We start from the raw sequence: 19,703 nt of genomic DNA, 5'->3' as shown, positions 1-19,703 counted from the left end.
AAACTTTATAACGAATTTCTCTGGGCTGTGTTTTCTGTATTTTCCCTGACAGTGGCCGTAATACACCATCGACCTCTGCATTTAATCCGTTAAGCGCCCGGCGAGCAACTAGCGGGTCGAGTAACTCGCTCAAGGACACTTTGAGGTGTGAACAGGAGGAGACGGGGATCAAACCGCCGACCCTGTTCATCAAAGGACGGTCCGCTCTACCCACTGAGCCGCAGCTGCCTCAAATTAAAAAAGCATCATGATTTAAAAAAGGCATAAAACAATACAATCATTTATACTGTCAAAGGAAAGTGAGGAAAGAAGAAGACGTTGATGAATCGGTTTTTACTTCAGGAAGTGTAACAGGCTCTACTGGATGGAGGTCATGTGACCAGTCCACATCAACCCACTGTTTGACCCTGATTGGCTGGGATCACCGCCCGGCTGGATCAGTCTGAAAATGGGGGATAACGTGTAAAAAAAAAAGGGCATCGGGTACAACTGCTCACTACGTATGGATGTGACCCTCAAGAAGGGTGCATCGTGGGAGATGTAGGCTCACCAAAGAAAGAGGGTGGAGAGGGGGTCGGATGGGAGAGAGAGATCACCACAAACGTAGCCCCTACGAGGACTAGATGAAGTCCACCTCCCTGAATGCTCGTCCACCACCGTAATAAATAGCCCACATCAAAGTGAATGGACAGCTGTAGAATACACACTTCTTCTTAACGCCGAGTCTCAGAGCAATTACTGGGAAAAACAATCTCCCATTAGAGGAGCCCCTTCTTTTATGGCTGACCATCAACCTGATTCATAGCATGTGATTTAAAGAGCATGAAAACACACACACACATATCCTCCATGTCCACACACTTTAATTGCCTGAGAATGGCAAAAAGAATATGAGACTTTGGTTGCCCATCGGTAAATTGAATGAGTGGGACGGTTTATTCTAAAGCTGCAAAAGTTTACAGCCGAGATATCGGAGCAGAACGATTCCTCGACAATATCCATAAAAAGGAGGATGCAAGTGATCTGCAGGGTGTTGCAAATAATACTGTCCTGTATGCAGGGCTCCTCCACCTCCTCTAAAGGCAAATTCAAGCACTTTCCACGCATTTCAAGGTGCATTTCCATGCTTTTCCAGCACCTTCCAGCTGTGGTAAACTCCATCTTTGTATCAATCCAATGGTCAGTATTCAGTCTACTTATTATGTCACTTGTTCATCACATTAAATGAGATGTTATTGTCCTCTAAACAACCAACATGATGTTTGGAGACAGCTTTTTACAGAAGGACCACAAATGAAAGGAAAACTAATTCCACTAACAGATCCACAGAAATATAATCACCAACTATTTTCATCATCTGTTCATCATCAAAAGTCATTTTTCATAAAGAAATGTCACAAAATGCTGTTTTCAGTCCCTCAAATATGGAGATCTTCTTTTCTCTGTTCTATCATAGATGTCATCACATACAACACACATTTCAAGACCTTTAGTCTACATCCAAGACCTTTTCAAGGACCTCCAGCCCCGTAGGAACCCCGTGTGTGAGAGGACGTGAATGGATGCATCTTCACATGTGAACCCACCCGGTTCCTGCGTGCCGGGCGACGCCACGAAGGAGTTAGGAGACGATCTTAACTCAGTTATCAGGCAGCGAGAGCTCTCCGGAGGCCGACGCACTAAGAGGCCGAGGCATGTTTGAATTCATCTCCAAAGCCTCAAACCGGAGGAGCAGCGAGGGCCCGAGGGTGTGGATATTAGCCGATTATATCGGTGCATGTTGATCGATTGGGAGGCCGTTAAAACAGAACTGGTGTTTTTAATGAGGATTTCCAGCTTCCTGTGGTCTAAATCACTGTTTCAGCTGCTTTTGAGAAAAAGTGTTGTAACCCATGTTAGAGTGGAAGTTATTATATATATATATATAAAAGCCATTATTTAAATAATGTTCAATCAAGTCAATCACGCTTTTAATACATAATGTTCATTTCCACAGCGTTCATTTATGTATGTATGACAGATTCATATTGGGTGTTTTTTTTACAGAAATGTAAGTTAATTGCTTTATATAGACTGATGAAATATATGCAGTGGACGATATGATGATATAAAGATGGAGAAGGTTTCTAGGGTAGTTTTAATAATATATATTATAGGTTGAAGCACTTATAAATCCAGAAAAAGACGATATTATTGACTGTCAGTTTGTCTCCTGGGTGAAAGTCCTCCGTTTGTTTCCTTCTGGAGGACGTTTATGAAGTTCTCTACACACCTGATGGTGCAGAACCAGTGAGGTTCCCTTTTAGATGGACAGACTGGCAGCTGAGACTGTGTTTTCCATTAGCTAATGCCTCCGTCGCAGCTTGATGACTCTGAAGAAGTCAAAACGCTGCTTCAAGCATATTATTTAAAAGGGCTCCTGCTTTCTCTTGGCCTGGTGTTAACCTGCACAACCAGCTGTTCACTAGATTCAAGTTAGACCGACCAGAACGTGAGGTTCCTTCTTCTGTTTAGGAATTCTAAAATCATATACATTAATTATTCCCTCATCAATATCCCACAGCCACTGACTTTACAATCTATTATTTCTGTTATAATGCAATGTAAAGTGATTATAAGTTATTCTAAGTGGTCTTTATTTACTCCAAGTATAACGGAGAATAGAATATTAATCATAAATGCAAGAACAACAGAAAACAAGCTTCAAACAAACCATTTCTAGTAACTTATAATCACATAAAACAGTGATTACGATGAATATACTGTATCCCAACTATGCTGTGTCATTATGAACTGCTTTATAATGTGTTATGACTGCTGTAAAGAATTAAGAATACATAGGAGTTGTTATAAATGTAAGTATGCGGTGCTATAGACTCATTATAAGACCGTTAAGGTGCAACCCTGACTTCACAGTCTGGTGAATATGACAGAATAATGGACTACTGATGATCTCCTCACCGATCTTCTTGCAGCGCTCCTCTCCTCGGTTGTGCATGATGATGGGCGAGTAGATGAAGGGGCTGGCGGTGGACATGTTCTGTCCCAGCAGGCCTTTCACCTTGTGAGGTCGCAGGCTGACGGGCAGATTCAGGAGCTTCACTGATCTAGTTTGGGGGGAAAAAAGAGTGTCATTTCCTTCCTTTAATATCTGACATCTTCTTATTTTTATTTTGTCTTTTGGCAACACTTTGAGGATTTATTATTTATTATCCTCATGTCAAGAGAAAATAATCTTCAGAGTGACGACAGTTTGTGATGAATGCTTGAAACAAGAGATTTATAACATCGTTTTTGTTGTTAAAAGGACAGGAAAGGCTCTTTTTTATTTCTCCACAGGGACCAGGCGGCTATTAATTCATCCACAGATACGTTATCCATGTAATCTTGTAGATAAAGACCCTGGTTTCTGCAGGAAAGTAACTCATTAGGTCTTTATGGCGAGGTGATAATGACTTCTACACGAGTTTACAAGGTTTGGATGAGAAAGTGATAATTATTCAAACTACTCCGTTGGCTGCTTTCTACAGCTGAAAGATCCTATATTTATCTCACTATTTTCACACTCGAGTGGAACAAACCGCCTCCTTGTAAACTTGCACTTTTTCAGTTTTTGGAAGGAGAGAAGTTTTATTTAGAAATGTTTGACAAAAGCTTTCTGCAGTGAAAACCCTGCTGTCGTCTCCGGAGTCGTGTTTGTTTTGAGGTGGAATTTGTTTGTCAGATAAAGTTATTTAAAAGCTGACTTCTTTATTTCTTTATGAGTTTTATTCAATGTGAAGAAGCCGCTCAGAGCGACCAAATGGGGAGTTTAAAATCATCTTTTATGGGGAAAAAATCTACTCATTCATCAAAAATAGTGCACAAAAAAACATACTTTTTAATCCTGTTTGCATAAAGTTTTCCAACAACTACAGTCACAAGCTGTTTAAGGAAGATTTTTAAAAATAAAGTATACATTGTGGGGTTTTTTAGATTTCAGTATGAATGCAGGCTCAGGATTCTGATTAGTATGTGTTCGTTTTCATCTTATAAAAGGGAAAATTACACAATTAAAAAAAGATTTTAATAGGAAGCCTGATTTCAAAGACATTAAAAGCACTAATTATATATTCAAGGGGTTTCCATGCAATCACTTAGAACTACTGACATGTGTTGTATAACTACTCCATCAGTAGAAGTGAGCATGGCCGTTACCTGACGATGGGGAGCTTGGTGAACGGCACCGGGAGCAGCTTCAGGCCGTCGGGCAGCGTGATGACCTCCATGCCTCCCGGACACTTGGAGGTGTAGTTCTCCAGACTCTGGGTCACCTCTTTCTTCTCTGTGAAGGAGAGAACACTACATAAAGACGTCTGTACACACAGTTATCCACAGATCAGCAACAAATATGACATGAAATAAAAACCTCCACCAGTTCATCTCTGTGTGACATAAATTAACTGGACGTTAAAGGTCTCTCTCCCTCTCTCTCTCTGCAGTAACAGCCCCAGCCTTCAGGTCAAACTGGAGGTTTTATTGTGCCGTCGATACCTTTTGAGGGAACATTACTGCTCACCCGGCCGGAGGATTCTGCTTTGCCTCTGCAGGTTTTCCAGAGTGTCAGTCAAGAGGAGAAAGGACATTAAGGAGAGATTGTAAAGGTTTCATACGGATCCATAACCCTTCCACGGGACGACTTTATGAAGTCTTTAGGATTGCAAGGCTGTGTGTTTCGTGTGTTCCTCCAGCAACAACATCATATAAAGAAATACTACAGATTAGATCCACACTTACATTTACATCCAGCTTTTATCCAAAGCGACTTACAATAAGTACATTTGTCTGAAGAAGATTTATATATATATATATATATATATATATATATTTGCAGCCCAAAAAATGTGAGGTCCAAGGGGTTTTCACGTCTCCTAGCAACAGTAAAAACTGAAATATGTGTACAAACAGACAGACTGGGAGCCAGAGACCAGTAGATCAGAGTGAAGTACGGCGGGAGGAGTGAAGGAATGGCGAGGTAGAGGTAGAGGTGGAGGGGGGGGGCAGGACGTAGAAGGAATAGCATGAGATGAATGTCCACCAGCGACGGCTGTCTGTTTAGGGGGGGGGGGGGCACAAGCCGGGAACAGCGGTGGTTTTCTGTTAAAATGATGATTCTGTTCACATAAAAAGGATTCTGCACTAATAACCAACGTTATTTTCCTCTTACAGCTCCATCCAGTGTTGAATCAGCGGGCGTGGGGGGGGGGGGGATTCATCCCGTGACAGAGTGCTATCTGACTGACTTCTCAGCCTCTCATATAGCAATCTCTTTTATATGTGACACCTTCAGGGGGGGGCATTGAAATGGATTTACAGCGGTATAAAGACTGTAAGGTAGTTTGTCTTTTGGCAACCCTTGTAGGATCACAAATGGTTATTTGCCCTCACACAGGTGTTTCATCCATGTCAGGACGGTAAGGTGGGACTGCGTTCTACTGCAATGGTTTATAACCAGAAACAAAAAACATTTGTTTGTTCGTCCTTTGTCAGCAGAAGCTTTCTCTCTCTGTCAGGGCCGTTAGAAGAAAGGAATATTTCCTGACTTGTTCCACTGAAGCTCCCCGGCCAGACCAACACAACAGAGCACATTATGAGGCCGACAGCTGGAACACACGGTCCAGATAAGCTTCTTTTACACTTCATGAGACCAGAAGAGGAGCAGCTCTCAACATTTCCACATGCTCGCCCAAATCTCCAAGTGTCAACCGTCAAGAGGAAGGAGAACCAATCGGAGGATGAAAGCATCATTGTGGACTTTTTTTTGTTTTAATTTGCACGTGAATAAGTCAGCGTGACTTCCTGGTAAACAGTGAAATAAAGCTTTGTATGGTATGAATGAGTGTGGCGGTAATGAGAGGGTTCTGACAGCATCCTTTTGTACTTTAGATTAATGCCTCCTTGTTTCTCAGGATGCCACGTCGTTTGGAAAGCAGCAGGTGTCAATCCAGTCTGGTTTCTTAAGCTTAAGCTCCATGAAATTAAATTCTGAAAGCTGAATAATAACGACACAAAAAAAAGAACAGCTTCATGATCTTTTGCAACTAAAACAAATCACACTCAAAGGATGAAGCTCAATTATTCATGAAGGGAAGCGAAAAGTACGCAATTCTTAGGAATTATTGTATGAAGATTAAAATGGAAAAAAAATAAACAGCATTTGAATAAACATGCTTACATTCACAATTTATTGAATTGTGTATTTTTTATGCAAATAACTATAATAAATGACGACAACAAGTAAAGATGTTTTTTGATGGTTTAGACTGGTTTTTAATTATGTTTTCTGTTTATAAAAACCTGCAGTCATTGTTCTTAGAAAGACAGTTTTCTCATGAATCAAATTTAAAAATCTTGATGGTTATGAGAAGATGCTTCTCTATCCATCATCGCCTATAAATATATATTCTTTCTGCCATGCTTTTGTTTTGTTTGATGAGTAATTATCCGTTTAAATAAGAGGACGTACTGTAATTACTGGAGTTTTGATCCTATTTTTTTGTGTTTTACTAAAAGTAACATAACCTGATTTAACTTCTGTCTTTCTGCTGTTATGATGAAAATATATCCCGTTTAGCCAAGCCTCGGAGCGTCTCCTCTCTAAAATGAGGCATAGCTCAACTTCTACAGTTCTATATAACAACCCCCTCTTGTTCCGGCCGGGTTCACAGTTTTACAGCTCTGTCTGACTGCCGGCTGGCTCTGGGTCTGCTCCCACTGGCCAGAGTTGAATAAAAGTACATTAATGCTGCGTTTCCACGGGCCAAGGCATCACACCATTAATAAGTGTCCTCTCAGCAATAGATGGTCCCTGCTAGGAAAGCAAGGCCGACCCCTTCCCAGCCGAGACCGCCTCGTTCCCTCCAGGCGAGCGCCGCCGTGCATCAAACAGGTGGAACGCATTAAACTCTGTGATGTTCAGCTTATCAGGCGTCCGAAGACTATTCAGGGTCCCGGAAGGAGACCACAGAATGTGTTTTAAATACTTCAACATGTCCACAGGAGCAGCAACTGGTATCCGAGGCGTTTACGTTACCGCGGCGACGGCTAACGGGGAGCAGGAAGTAAGAACTGCGGGGAAGGGAACGCAGCTATGAGCTTCATGTTTGCAGGAACGAAGGCAAACCCCGTTCATAATACTTCAGATATATAAATACTGTGAAAGACTCATGAAACCAGAGGCAACATTATGCAAATGAGCAAATAATGACTAAATTAAACGATCTCATTATCCAATCAGGGCCTCGAACTTAGGATCCGAAAGCACGGATTCATTTCATGCAGCTTGTCTGTTCTTAGTGGACTAAATCAGCTGTTTCTGTCGTCTGCCAATGAGGATGATGCAACATATGATGATGTATAAGGTTAATAAGAATAACAGCTGAATGTATGTTTGGTAAACAAGAAGCTGTCGGACTGAATGATGCTGCAGAAACCAAGTCGGCAATAATAAGTGAAATGTTGGAGCGGATCCTGGAGAGACACCGTCATCATTCTCCAGACTTCATTCACGATGTGATGAAATAAAAACATAAAAGCTCTGCAGTGAAGCAGAGATCGCTGTATTTGCCGTGTTTGGGGAGTTAGACATGATTTTATCGACACTACAGGGTTGAGATGAACTCAAATATCTTCAGTGACGGGACAGAAAACGGGATTCATCACATTATATTATATTAAAACTACCGACAGACAGACATAAACAGTTGTTTGAATAATTTAGGTTTTTGAGTTTTTCGTCTCATATTAAGGAAAACGCCAACAGTCATGACAAATGAAAATAATAACAATAATCATCATGGTAGACTGGAAGCTGACTGGAAGCTGACTGGAAGCTGAGCAACAGAAAGAGTGGCAATAATAGAAAGTTGTGTAATGATAATAAAGTTATTGAACCAGGCTGGATCCTACACTTCCCATAATGCAACTATCTACTTATGGCGGCTGCAGGAGAGTCTCACTTTACATTTCCACATCGTGTGTTTGAATAATTAAACAAAAAATCATCAACTCCAGACGAATGTTCTCCTTGGGAGGAGAGAAATGAGTCCTTTTGCCAAATGATGCAACAATTTCACTTGAAAACATCACTTTTTTTCCTGAGATTATCCGTGATTATTGGTTTGAGGTGGAGAGGATCACTGATTGGTGCTTAGGGACAGTTTACCCTCCAATCAGATCAATAGAAATGACACACAGACACGTCAAACCAAATCAAGTTTTCCTCCCTGTCCACCTTGCAAAAAAGCTTAAAATCAAGATTTGTTACCATAGCAACCATCCCAAAAATGTAGATCTATAACTTTCCAACGCATTAAATGAAGAGCTTAATGTCTCCTCATTCACTCCTCTCTATCTAATAAAGGCAAAAAGGCCCAAAACATTAAAATAAATATTAAAACCAGATTGTTTATCAAAGCCAGAATAAACTATAATATAGACTGAAAAGCGGATTTTAAACAAATCAAAGCTTCAAATAGTGATATTTCTAAATCTAAATGTGTTAAAATGTTACATTGAATGGAGAATGCTCACTAAAATTAAAATAAATAAATGTATGCCCGTTAACTCATCCCATTTAAACGCTCTTTATAACACGTTCTGACCCTTCAAAGCTGTAAATAGTTTAATTTCTGTGACTTTTATAGCCAGAGCTACAAAAGTCCGTTCCACCTGGATTCCATGCTCGACATACACGGACGTTAAACCCCCCCGAGACACATCAGAAGGGAATTTCTTCACTTGAGCGACCTACAATAACCTTTGTGACATTTGTAATATCACACTGCAAGTCGGGAGTCGAGGCAATCAAGAGGAGGGCACCCCGACTGCAGCGAGTATATATGAAAGGGTACTTTTTCTTTTTGTAGCTCAAGAACTCAGTGTTGAGAGTGAGAAAACAATAGTAATCACGTTGTCTTTCTGCCCCCCGTTGATGAATGTAAAGGCTGTAAAAGAGGAACATCAGCGCTTTTATAAGCAGACGTGGTTAATATGTGATTCCGTGAGCTTCATCGTGTTCAGACCTCGTCTCCGTCTCTCCCCCCCCCCCCCCTCCCGTCATTCTCATGCTCCACAGCCAACCCAGGATTACGCCGGCCTCTATTGTGTGGCCAGTGGACCGCCTGGCTCACACTGCTTCACTAAAAAAACTCCTCTATCTCCTGGCTGCACAGGATTTCTGGTCAGAGCACAATGTTGCTCTCCCGCCAAGAAAAAACCCCCAGCTCGGCTGTGCATCGCATACTATTAAAGCACTGAGGTATAATCACCAAAAGGACAGGCTGGACATGAAGCTGGACGCACCTCACAGGGGTTCTACATCAAATAACAGAGAGACATGGAATGACCTTGATCCGACAGGAAGTCCAGCATGGTCTGCAGCAGGAAGGACAGGTGGCGCACGGACAGGCCCGGGTTGCCCATGCGACGGGAGGCGTAGACCAGCTCGTGAAGGAGGCGCATCTGAACGGCAGCCCAGCCTCGGTGGGTGCCTGAGGGGAGAGGAGGTCAAAGGTTACTCGGCTATATCACATGTTCATTTTAAACCCGTTCTGTTCGACGTGTTCTGAAAAAGCTGAGCCACGGTTTCAAAACAAGCCGTTTTGAGATCTTTAAAAGCCCGAATCACTGTTGAACATCATTTCTATTCAGTTATTTCTTCTTATTTCTAATTAATAAAAGGTTTGTTTATACACATTACAGCTGAAATGATGAAGTATGTTAATTGATTTGTTAACATTTGTCGTATAAAGTAAAGATCAAAGCAGTAACAGCTGCTTTTCTTCTTGTTCTGATGCGATCGTGAACACAAGGAGTGATTTGATGACACCGTTTGTACCTCATGTTGTTTTCTGTCATCATCTCGGCTCAAAGAGCAGCTTTAGTGCATCTTCACTCATCAACATGTCAACATAAATGAAGGTAAACCTTCAGCAAAGCCATGAAAACAAACACAAAATGAACGACTGAAAGGATTGTTTTACATTTACAGCATCGAGATCAATTAAATGAACATTATTGATATTTGTGATAATAATTCTCCCTCACAACGACCAGTAATAATTACTCTAATGTATTCAGTGACGGATATTAATGCTCAAGTGTGAGACGAACCTTCATAAGTCTGCATTAATTACATCAAGCCATCTTTTTAAAGAGTCCCCCCTCCTCTGAACGTCACACGGGTAACTTCTCCAGTGTTTGCTCTGCAGAGCTCCACCAGACATCTTAATAGCATTCTAGGCTGACACCAGTTACATAAGACCCTCAGCCCCCCCCACCAGAGCCCCGGCTCCACTCCCAGCTGTCTACTGTTGACTCACTAAGTGGGAAAGAAAAGCAGAGGAAAGCTGTGCTGAGGAGGCCGCGGGGGCCAGAGGGAGGACGGGAGGATATTTGGTAAACCCTCTGATGTTTCCTGAGCTGGAAATACCACCTCCAAGAACGTCGAATCATGCTCCTGCTTTTATTCATCAGCACTTTTCATTATTATCCGCCCTGATTGAACTGTAAAGGTGAATCCTTCACGAGATTTTTTTTTTGCACCCACTAAGCAGTCTAAAAATAGCTGACTTCCACCTGTCTGCCAAAAAACACACCGCTGATCTGGAGAGCAGTAATCCAAAAGGATACGCTAGGAACTTCCAAACATGAAAAATGACTTCATTTGTGGGGTTTTTTCCAGCGGCGAGGCTGGAAATCCGTTTCAACGCACCGCCAAGATAACGAGCCACGGCCGAGCGAGTCGCACCGCCATGCAAAACCCGACTCCAACATCTGGGATGAAACGAGGGGAGTTTCATTATTCTCCTCCATAATAAACATGTAAATTATCACAAGCAGAAGAAGAGGGGAAATAAGACGGGTGACGGAGGAGACAGCCACTTAAAAAGCCATTTGTTGGTCTGTATCTCAGAGGACGGCATCCTTATTGGAATGGACCATTCTCTTCTTCAACTCACCTCTCCAGCTTATTGCTTGAGAAACTCACAGCTGATCCCTTCTGCCAAAAACAGGCTGCTTTCCCATCAGTGCTGTGGGGACTCGGAGTATAAATATATAAATATATAAATATAAATACATACAGCGGGCCTTGGTTGGAGCTGGGATGGTACAGCTGATTTATCGGGACGGATCATTTATGTTACAGGATGAGATCTGTCCACTTTATTCATCCACTGAGTTTATTTTACTTTATTTCCAGGGTCTGAAAAATATCACTGTGATCATAAAAGATGCAGAATTATTCATTTTTCTCTTATATTTTACTTTTTAAATCATGATTCAATGTAACTAAAAAAAAAACATACATATTTCTAGTTTAAAGTCAAGAGACAAACACATTATCTGTACCTGGAGGAGCAAGGAAGTACTCTTTCAGGGCATTTCATTACTGTGGTACATATACTCAGTATAGGGGGGGTAACACACTACCTGGACACTATAAATAGAGATAAATAAGAGATCAGTATGCAGATGTTTTTATTTTTATATTGAAAATGAACACAATGCAGATGTGGAAACTCATGTTTTTGATTTTGAGATGGAGAAAAAGAACCGTAATGACAGAAAACAGATGTTCTGTACGTCTATTGGTGTCCTTTTCCTTCATAAAGTGGTATTAGATCCAGCTTGTAATATGCGATATGAAGACCCAAGTGTGAAATATCCCAAATACCATATTAAACAAACCTTTCAGAGTTGCACGAGTGCAAACATTTGACCTCAGACGATCCGACACTTGCTCGTGTGAGACACAGAACCCCTTGAATGCGGATGGGAAGAGATAATAACTATATATTCACATGTCCCTGGGCTTCTCTGTTCACCGTGAGCTCTGTCTTTTGTGTTGCCATTGAGTGCTTCAATGAGCGAGGAGGTCAATAGTCTGTAAGAAGCGAGAGGCTTATCATGAGGACCTTCCCAAAGAGCACACAAAAGCCCGGGTCACGTCTTTTTTCCTCCAGCGGAGAGCCGGCTTGAATGCAGAACGACGGAAAGCACACTCTTGAAAAAGACGGGCGAAGCTCGAGGTAGACTGAAGTGATGCTATTAATTTCCTACCTATTAAATATCTATTTACACTGCTGCCATGCAAGAGGGTTAAGCTAAAAAAAAGACTAATTCAGAGACATTCCTCTCTTTTCCACGCCGTACTCGACTCGTGACCCTTAAAGTAAATAGAGAAATGATGGAAACGCTCAGTTTCTGTGTCTTCAACCAAGAAAAGAGGCTAAATTCTTATTATGCCACTGATTTGTATTAAACATAAGGCAACAGTCATAGTTTTAGTTAACCTAGGTCATTCAAGTGGGGAGCTGACCGTGATAACTTTCCATTTGTTGGATATAATAATAATAATAATATTGGAATGAAAATCACGTCTACTGTTCAAATCCACTACAATCACAGCACAAAACAGCCATTTGGATGTTTTATGCTGATTATTTCCTTTGAGCATCGCATCAGATATTAGTTTTCTTTTTAATACATGTTTAAAAACTATATTTTTTAACAAATCGTACGTACTTAAAGTGATGCTTTTACTGTTTTCTTCTTTTACTGTTTTTTGAGGAGCTCTAGAGGAATTTCCCCAAAGCGTCGTAACAGAAGTAAAATTAACGAGTGCATCCGACCCGGACCTGCGTTATTGTTTTTGTTCATTTTAAAGTCTTAACATCTCAACGTTCTCATTCAGAAACTCGTCTTTTGGTCCGTCCTCATCTCACTTATTCATCTCGTCTGCTTTAACTATCCTGATGGGATATTTTTTAGGTTCCATATCTTCTTCTTTTTATACGTTATATATGCTGGTTCTACCTGCTAATTCTTGAAAATTATTAGGATTCATCACCGCTTCATTTTAGGATAAATGTGAGTTGGAGGATTGACTCTTATTATTAGGTAATGGGGCTCAAGGTAGTACCTTAAAACACATCACAGCTTAATTCATTAGTTGTTCATTTAATCAGTGGAAAAATGTAAAAATGTAGTTAATTGATTTTTTGTTTCAGTCAATTATCGAGCAAGAACATCAAATATGTGTTCCAGCTTATCAAATATTCTTCTACTGTTATTTTCTGATGTTTTATACATTCAAAAATGCACCAATTATTGATCGTGAAAGTCAGTTAAACCCACTACAGTTATTTGGAGATCTATAATAACCGGATCCTCCACGTGTTCTACCTCCGGGAGTCAGAGCTCACCTTTGCTGAAGTCCTTGGGGTCGAGCGACAGGCTGTATCCCGGCAGCGTCTCCAGCAGCAGCTTGTAGCAGGCCCTCCAGCCGGGCTCGGGGATGGTGGGGGCCACGCACTGCATGGCCGCCACGCGCTTGAAGAACGCCGACTTCCGATGGAAGCCGATCAGTTCGTAGAGCTCAGAGAGGATGCTGTAGCGCTGGATCTTCTCCTCCTCCGATAGCTGCAGTCATTCACACGAACACACACGGATGTTAAAATGGATTCATAACAGAGATTCTGCATTTGGTTAATTAAAGCTATTAACTTCGACACAAATTTAATCGTACAATAAAACCAAAATATGACATCTGTTCTGCCAATCATCATCGTTTTAGAGGGAAAGCAGACCACAAATAATCATTCAAAGCAGAGGTTTTATACATCTTCAACCATCTCTGGGGATCTTTAACCATCCGAAACACGTTTATTTCTCCTTCCAATGGGTTTGCCACATCTTGTGAAGTCCCTGAAGGTCCAATAAATGAAACCTTTAACTAGAATGATCCATACTTACAATTACACAGGCAAATAAACCGGCTATGGGCACTAATCATCATGGTATTCCAGGTGTCTCCATAGTTATAAGCAGACTCTAACAGGATGTTCTGCATCTACTTCCCCGTCCGACGGCTCACCTGTCCCAGGTTGATGTAAACGGCGTTCTGCAGGAACTCGGAGGCCTCCCGCGCCCTCTTCTGGATGGCCAAGACCCGGACCGCCTTCACGCAGGCCTCCAGCTCGATGACGCCTGCGTTCTTATACTGGGGGAGATGTGAGAGGAGATAGCGGAGGGGGGAGGCAGGGGGAGGTTAACGATAAGAAGGAACAGTCAACGAGGGTCGCCTTGACTTCTGCAACCCACCTCATATTCAGAGGGAATGTTTTTTCATTAACACATGACCAGCCTCATCAGTCACTGCCGGGGTGGGATGACACGTTGGTGCGATAACGCTTGTTTTTCAGGGATTTTACAGCCACTTCTTCACATTTGTGCTTCGACTAGAAAAGCATTTTTTATCTCACCGCCCCTCGACTTTCCCTCCACTTCCATCCTCATTGTGTCCTTATTAGAATTCAATTAATATCTGAATGGCTATGTGTTGAGATGTAATTTAATTTTGAATGAGCTAGTTACAGGTAAAAGAGGCTGAGGGAGGTCAGTGCAGAAAGCCAATTAAAATAATGAAGATAAAGCGCCGGGTTGCTTATGAATAGTTTGGCAGCATAATGAGCCCATTCAGCGTTCTCTTAGGTGTTATTTAATGTTATTCTTTGTGACTTTGTAACAAGAACAGTGGTCAAAAGGGAGAGCACATAATATATAGTATACATCACGAACAGATACGCAATTCAGACGGTTTTGTCTGTCAAATCTGTTCTTTTAATTCACCGACTAATGAAGTTGTATTTGGAGAGATTACTCATGCTTGTTCGTATAAATCCTCATGTAGCCTGCAGGAATAAACAGCTGCTGTCAGCATGTAGTGTCTCTGATACACTCAGAAACACACACTGCATTCAAACTGCAGCAAAGCTGATTGCATACTGCCCCCTGGTGGGGTGGACAGATATCGCACATGTGACATGTAGTGACATTTCTGCGTATTTGTGTTGTTTTTTTGATAAAAAGCAACCAGAATGCAAATCTCATGAATAGTACGGACGTTTATCTAAATGCTGGAGGGCTGGAGTCGTCTCTCATGTGACACTGATGGCTCAATTTAAAGCTCCGGCATCAATCTATTTCTCTAAAATCAAGAAGAAAAAAGCAATAAGACACTTTGTCTACATTAGACTTCTCTGGCTCTCAGCCCCGAAGCCCATTTCTTCCTAATGGAGATGTAAATCTTTAAAAAAAAAAAAGTCATAAATATTAACCAACTATATATATTTTTAAAGCCTCTAATTTTCTTCCATCAAGTTAAATAAAAGAGTTTTAATGGCCTTTTTTTAATATCACAGAATGTAATTTTTCAGGGTCATACTGGCAGAGGTAAGAAAAGTATCAGTCGAGATGATTTATAATCTTAATATTATCATCCTATATGTATTTAAAATTAATCCAGAGCTCCCCAGCATTATATAGCAATGAATCCTCAAGATATAATATAATATAATTCAATTAACGAGACCTGGATCAGTGGCATGAATGAATAATTAACTCAATGTTGTTGTAAAAAGGAAACTCCAGACGAACCGCTTGCCTTTGTTGACTTTCACTGTATTTCCTTCTCTTATTTCGTGCACCAGCGCTGTTATCGTTCACTGTGAAGCACTTTGTGAAGTCTGGCCTTGGAACTACAGACTCTTACAAAAATCCCTTTCACTCCTGCAGAAACATCTATTTCAAACAAGGCCAGACAGCGTCTTATTGATATCATGTCTATTTAAGGAAGGGTTTGTGTCCTGATGAATGGTTGGGTCATGGGTGGATGTTTTTATGTTGCTTGTGAGCCCCTAATAACATCATTATGTGACAGACTGATTACTTTTAATTGAATCCTTCAGTATTAGGACTGCACTTTAACTGGTCAACTAAGTCAATACTGGCCTTTTAGTAGAAATGAATTATTTGCTAACGAGTGTTTGATTAGATTTAAGCAATTTCTTGTTCGATATCCTAGTCGTCCATGTAAAGCTGATCTTTGATCTTTTTATAATGTACATTTTTTGCGTTTATATTTAAATGAAATGTTGAATTCTTGTGTTTTTTTACCTTCCCGTAGTAGGAGATGGCCTCCTTGTATTTGTCGATGATGTCCTCCGGACTCAGGCAGTTCTTGGCTCGTCCGATCTCAGTGCTCGTGTCCGCACTGATGCCGTTGGCTGTGAGGGCACCTACGCTCAAAAAGAGAGGCGTAGGATTAGTTTAGGGACGACACCGGGGGGTGGGGGGGGTCACCGTCCATCAGATCTGATCCAGCACGGAAGCACAGGAAGAACAGGGAGAACAGGGGAAACTTAAACCCACCACTTATCTCTCTAAGAGTTCCACTTCCACATGCATTTATACTATATTTAAATATAGCAAAATATAAATAGAATGAGTGCAACGTTGTGAAATGTGCGTTTATTATATACACCTGTAAGAAGTTTAACATTTCAGGTGTGAAAGAACACAAATACCAATTGAGAGCGCGTCGCCTAGCAACCGGGCTGTGTCTATAGCAACACCGTGTGAGGAATGAGATGCTGCATCGCACTACTTCTTAGGCTGAATTAGAAAACACACGTCAGGCAACGATTGCACAGGTAAATGAAATAAAAACTCCTGAGGTGATCGACTTACAGAAAAACTACACTTATTTATCTTAAAAAGGTATGAAAGCGATGAAGTCAAGCAACAGTGAGCATTCAACGAAGTGCAAAATTAAAGGTATGCACCACCGGTGATGAGCTGCCACCTGCTGGTGCTTCAACAGAGATCCCTTTATTTATTTGTGTGTTTTTAGAATTAAATATATAGATACAGCTGGGAAAACAGCAGAAAATCTGTGAATTTGATTGTAAAAGCTGCTGAAAGTGAAATAAAAACTATGTTAAACATGTATGGGGTTCAGTGATTTATTTTGTGTACTAATGAGGCCTCAATAAATCAGGAAAAGAAGCCACCGAGGGCGACACAAGCCTCCGATCGTAGTCATGAGGTATTGATCACCAAGTGTGGCTGTGAGAGAGAGCCGGTACATTAGAGGAGAAAAAACTCAAATGTGATGTAAACACAGGAGAGAAGACTTCCTGCCATAGGAGGAGGGGGGGGGGGGGGAATAAAAACATCAATCACGTTTTACAAAAGGAAAAACCAAACATAGAATCAGGAAGCTGATAATGCAGGATGAAAAACGTCAAACACAGGACGAATGTGACCACAAGCAAACGGGCAGATTGTCTACAAGAGCTACGTGGGTCAGAGATACCATACCTGGATCAATGAGAACCTCCTGAGCCCCTACAGACGGAGAGAAAGAATGCAGATTCACTCCATGTTAGCAGTGTTAGTCCCAACAATCAGCTGCTGATCATCTCTAATATACCCATACAGAGTGAGAATGCATGTTGGACACGCAGCTGACTTCACCAGAACAATCGTAACGTTGTTGTAAAGTCGTCACTCGTTTCCCTCCGACGTCACTAATCAGCAACGACCAGCAAAAGGCAACGACGGAGAGTGAACATTAGAGTTACATTTAAAAAAACAGGGTTTGCAAGTGTCGGTAATTTGACATTTAAATGAAAAGCCAAACTAATTGACTTGTGTGCTTAAATAATTTAATGATTAACTGATTAGTTCAGGAAGAAAATGCATGTTATTTATTCTAACTGTAAGTCAGATGTGTAAGCTAAACAATTAAGATGAACTGGAGAACTTTATTTACATTTTATATTTTTATTTCATTGTTAATCAAATTTTTTGTTAAAACAAATCTTTAATTATCTTTAATAATCATTAGATGCAGTCCTCAGATATCATGCAGGAAACATAAAGGAAGCGCCTCATCGCTGCTTAAACGATGATGCTTGTAGTAATCCAGGAGACAGTGTTAACATACAACAGCCATGTTAATAGCATGTTAATAGAGACAAGTGTGAATTTAATTAGCAGTCGTCGGGGGAAAGAAGGGAAGCTGACATCTTGTACTCGGCACACACAAAAGGAAAAGCAGCTTAGCCGAACAAAGCCGGGCCATGTTTTTGAGACCCTCAATCACCGCTCACTCACAGACAAACAGCCTTTTCCAGTTATCATCCATGTACCGGCGTTTTCAAACCAGGCCGTTGTGCTCACCTGGTCTGTGACGCTTCCCTGCGTCCGCCGGCTGGGAGACGCTCGGCTTGCGTCCCGCCGTCTTCCCCGCGGTGCCTCCGGGGTAATGGAAGATCACCGAGGCTGAACACAAACCCTCCAACGCAGCTGGAAGGACACAAACAACATGAGACCAAAGCTTTCTCTCTACGTGGCTCTCGTTCGTCTCCTTTGACAAGTGGTTTCTATGACATCAGGATCTCAACCATTCTGACTGAAAAGAGGTGATCACTAACTACACATCAAAACCAGTTTAGTTGATTTTTATATTAAAAAATTAAATATTTTTAATGGGGAACAATCACAGCCACAATTATGTCAATAAACACAAATGTCCCTTAACAGGGCTGAGGGTTAAATCTGAATATTGGTATTATTGACCTCAGATGTCCAGACATTGAACATTTTGTGAATCCCATAATAAGGCCACCATTCTCCAGACTTACCACCCAGCCAGAGGAAGTCGTTAACCCCCCTGAGCAGCTCCACAGCCATGTGATAGTGGACCAGGGCGTCCTGCAGCATGCCCGCCTGCAGACACAAGTCCCCCACATGCTTCCTCATCCGCCCCTGGCAACGCTTTTTATAATGCCTGGAGAAAGAGAGCAGCGGGGAAAAGGGAGAGGAGATGTTTTCAGACAACAGCAGGGAGGATGGCGTTGCTGGGGAATGTCTTTGGCTTTTAAATTGAGTCACATAGTGGACTTTCTGACTTTCTGCTGCTGTCATTTCTTATGTCCGCAGGGTGCCAGGAGAGCGAGTCTTATCGGCTACAGAGGGGGTGTGTGGGGTGGGAGAGCACAAGCAAAGGGCAGCAACAAAAACAAGGACAGCCGACCTACGACCCTGGAGTCTTGCACAATAACACAGGGAGTCAGGAAGGAGCAGCTTCGCCAGGATACATGTGTGGAGGAAAATCATGAACCCCACTGCATTCTGAAATACTGGGAAGGTCACGTGACAATCATGTGGATCAGGAAGTGATTTTCAAGGATTCAAGGAAAACTATTCTGGGAAAATCTATAAGATACATCTGGCACATTAAAACTTGAATTCAAATGGCTTCTTTTCAACAGTAAAATGGTTCCGGCAAAGTGAAGTTAAAATTAAAAGGACGCTCGCCTTTAAGAGAGTCGTGAAAACAAAACCAGAGCAATGAAAAGTGAATCTTTGGACATGGGTGCCACTCTAAAACGTGTGTGTTTATAGCTGCAGTGCTATGCCAAGCTGCTGGACGGTACCATATGCTCTCATGAATAAAGAACCAGGATCCAGCATCTGCAGCCAAACTAAACTCCCAAACTGCACCTTCCCATCCAAATGTTCTGCTGAAAGCTGCCGGGGTGAAACTTCAACGGACGCCGCCAGACTGTGGTCAGCGGGTCAAAACTATCAGCCCCAACTTAAAAAAAAGGACCGTACCAATGTTTAGGCTTCAGCACATAGATATGATATATAAAGAGTACTTAGTTTATTTAATTAATTGGCATTGTCTTGCTTTAAAGGTTGCTATTCGGAGGTCAGCTGAGGTTTCAAACAACTGTATTTTTCTGTGCATCAGCTGTAAAATATAGAGTAAATTAAAACAAGCTAAAAACGAGGCAGACTGATTGATA

The 19,703-nt window shown here is 41.5% G+C and overlaps 1 protein-coding gene across 2 annotated transcripts in view; it reads right to left on the bottom strand.

Annotated features, from left to right (window-relative positions):
- trappc9 (trafficking protein particle complex subunit 9) overlaps window positions 1-19,703 on the bottom strand; it is a 128,836-nt gene that overhangs the window by 107,258 nt on the left and 1,875 nt on the right. The window contains exons 3-11 of one of the 2 annotated variants that reach the window (XM_084032446.1): window positions 18,534-18,679; window positions 18,070-18,195; window positions 17,206-17,232; window positions 16,000-16,121; window positions 13,919-14,044; window positions 13,248-13,464; window positions 9,387-9,530; window positions 4,198-4,324; window positions 2,962-3,107 (exon numbers count right to left, since the gene is read on the bottom strand). In XM_084032446.1, coding sequence (XP_083888572.1) covers window positions 2,962-3,107; window positions 4,198-4,324; window positions 9,387-9,530; window positions 13,248-13,464; window positions 13,919-14,044; window positions 16,000-16,121; window positions 17,206-17,232; window positions 18,070-18,195; window positions 18,534-18,679 — 1,181 coding nt within the window. The remainder of the gene's footprint in view (window positions 1-2,961; window positions 3,108-4,197; window positions 4,325-9,386; window positions 9,531-13,247; window positions 13,465-13,918; window positions 14,045-15,999; window positions 16,122-17,205; window positions 17,233-18,069; window positions 18,196-18,533; window positions 18,680-19,703) is intronic. The other variant, XM_084032447.1, reaches the window with a different exon arrangement.

The sequence above is a fragment of the Eutrigla gurnardus genome, assembly GCF_963514095.1.
Source record: "Eutrigla gurnardus genome assembly, chromosome: 17".
Taxonomy (NCBI): domain Eukaryota; kingdom Metazoa; phylum Chordata; class Actinopteri; order Perciformes; family Triglidae; genus Eutrigla; species Eutrigla gurnardus.
This window is presented reverse-complemented; position numbering and strand designations above follow the sequence as displayed.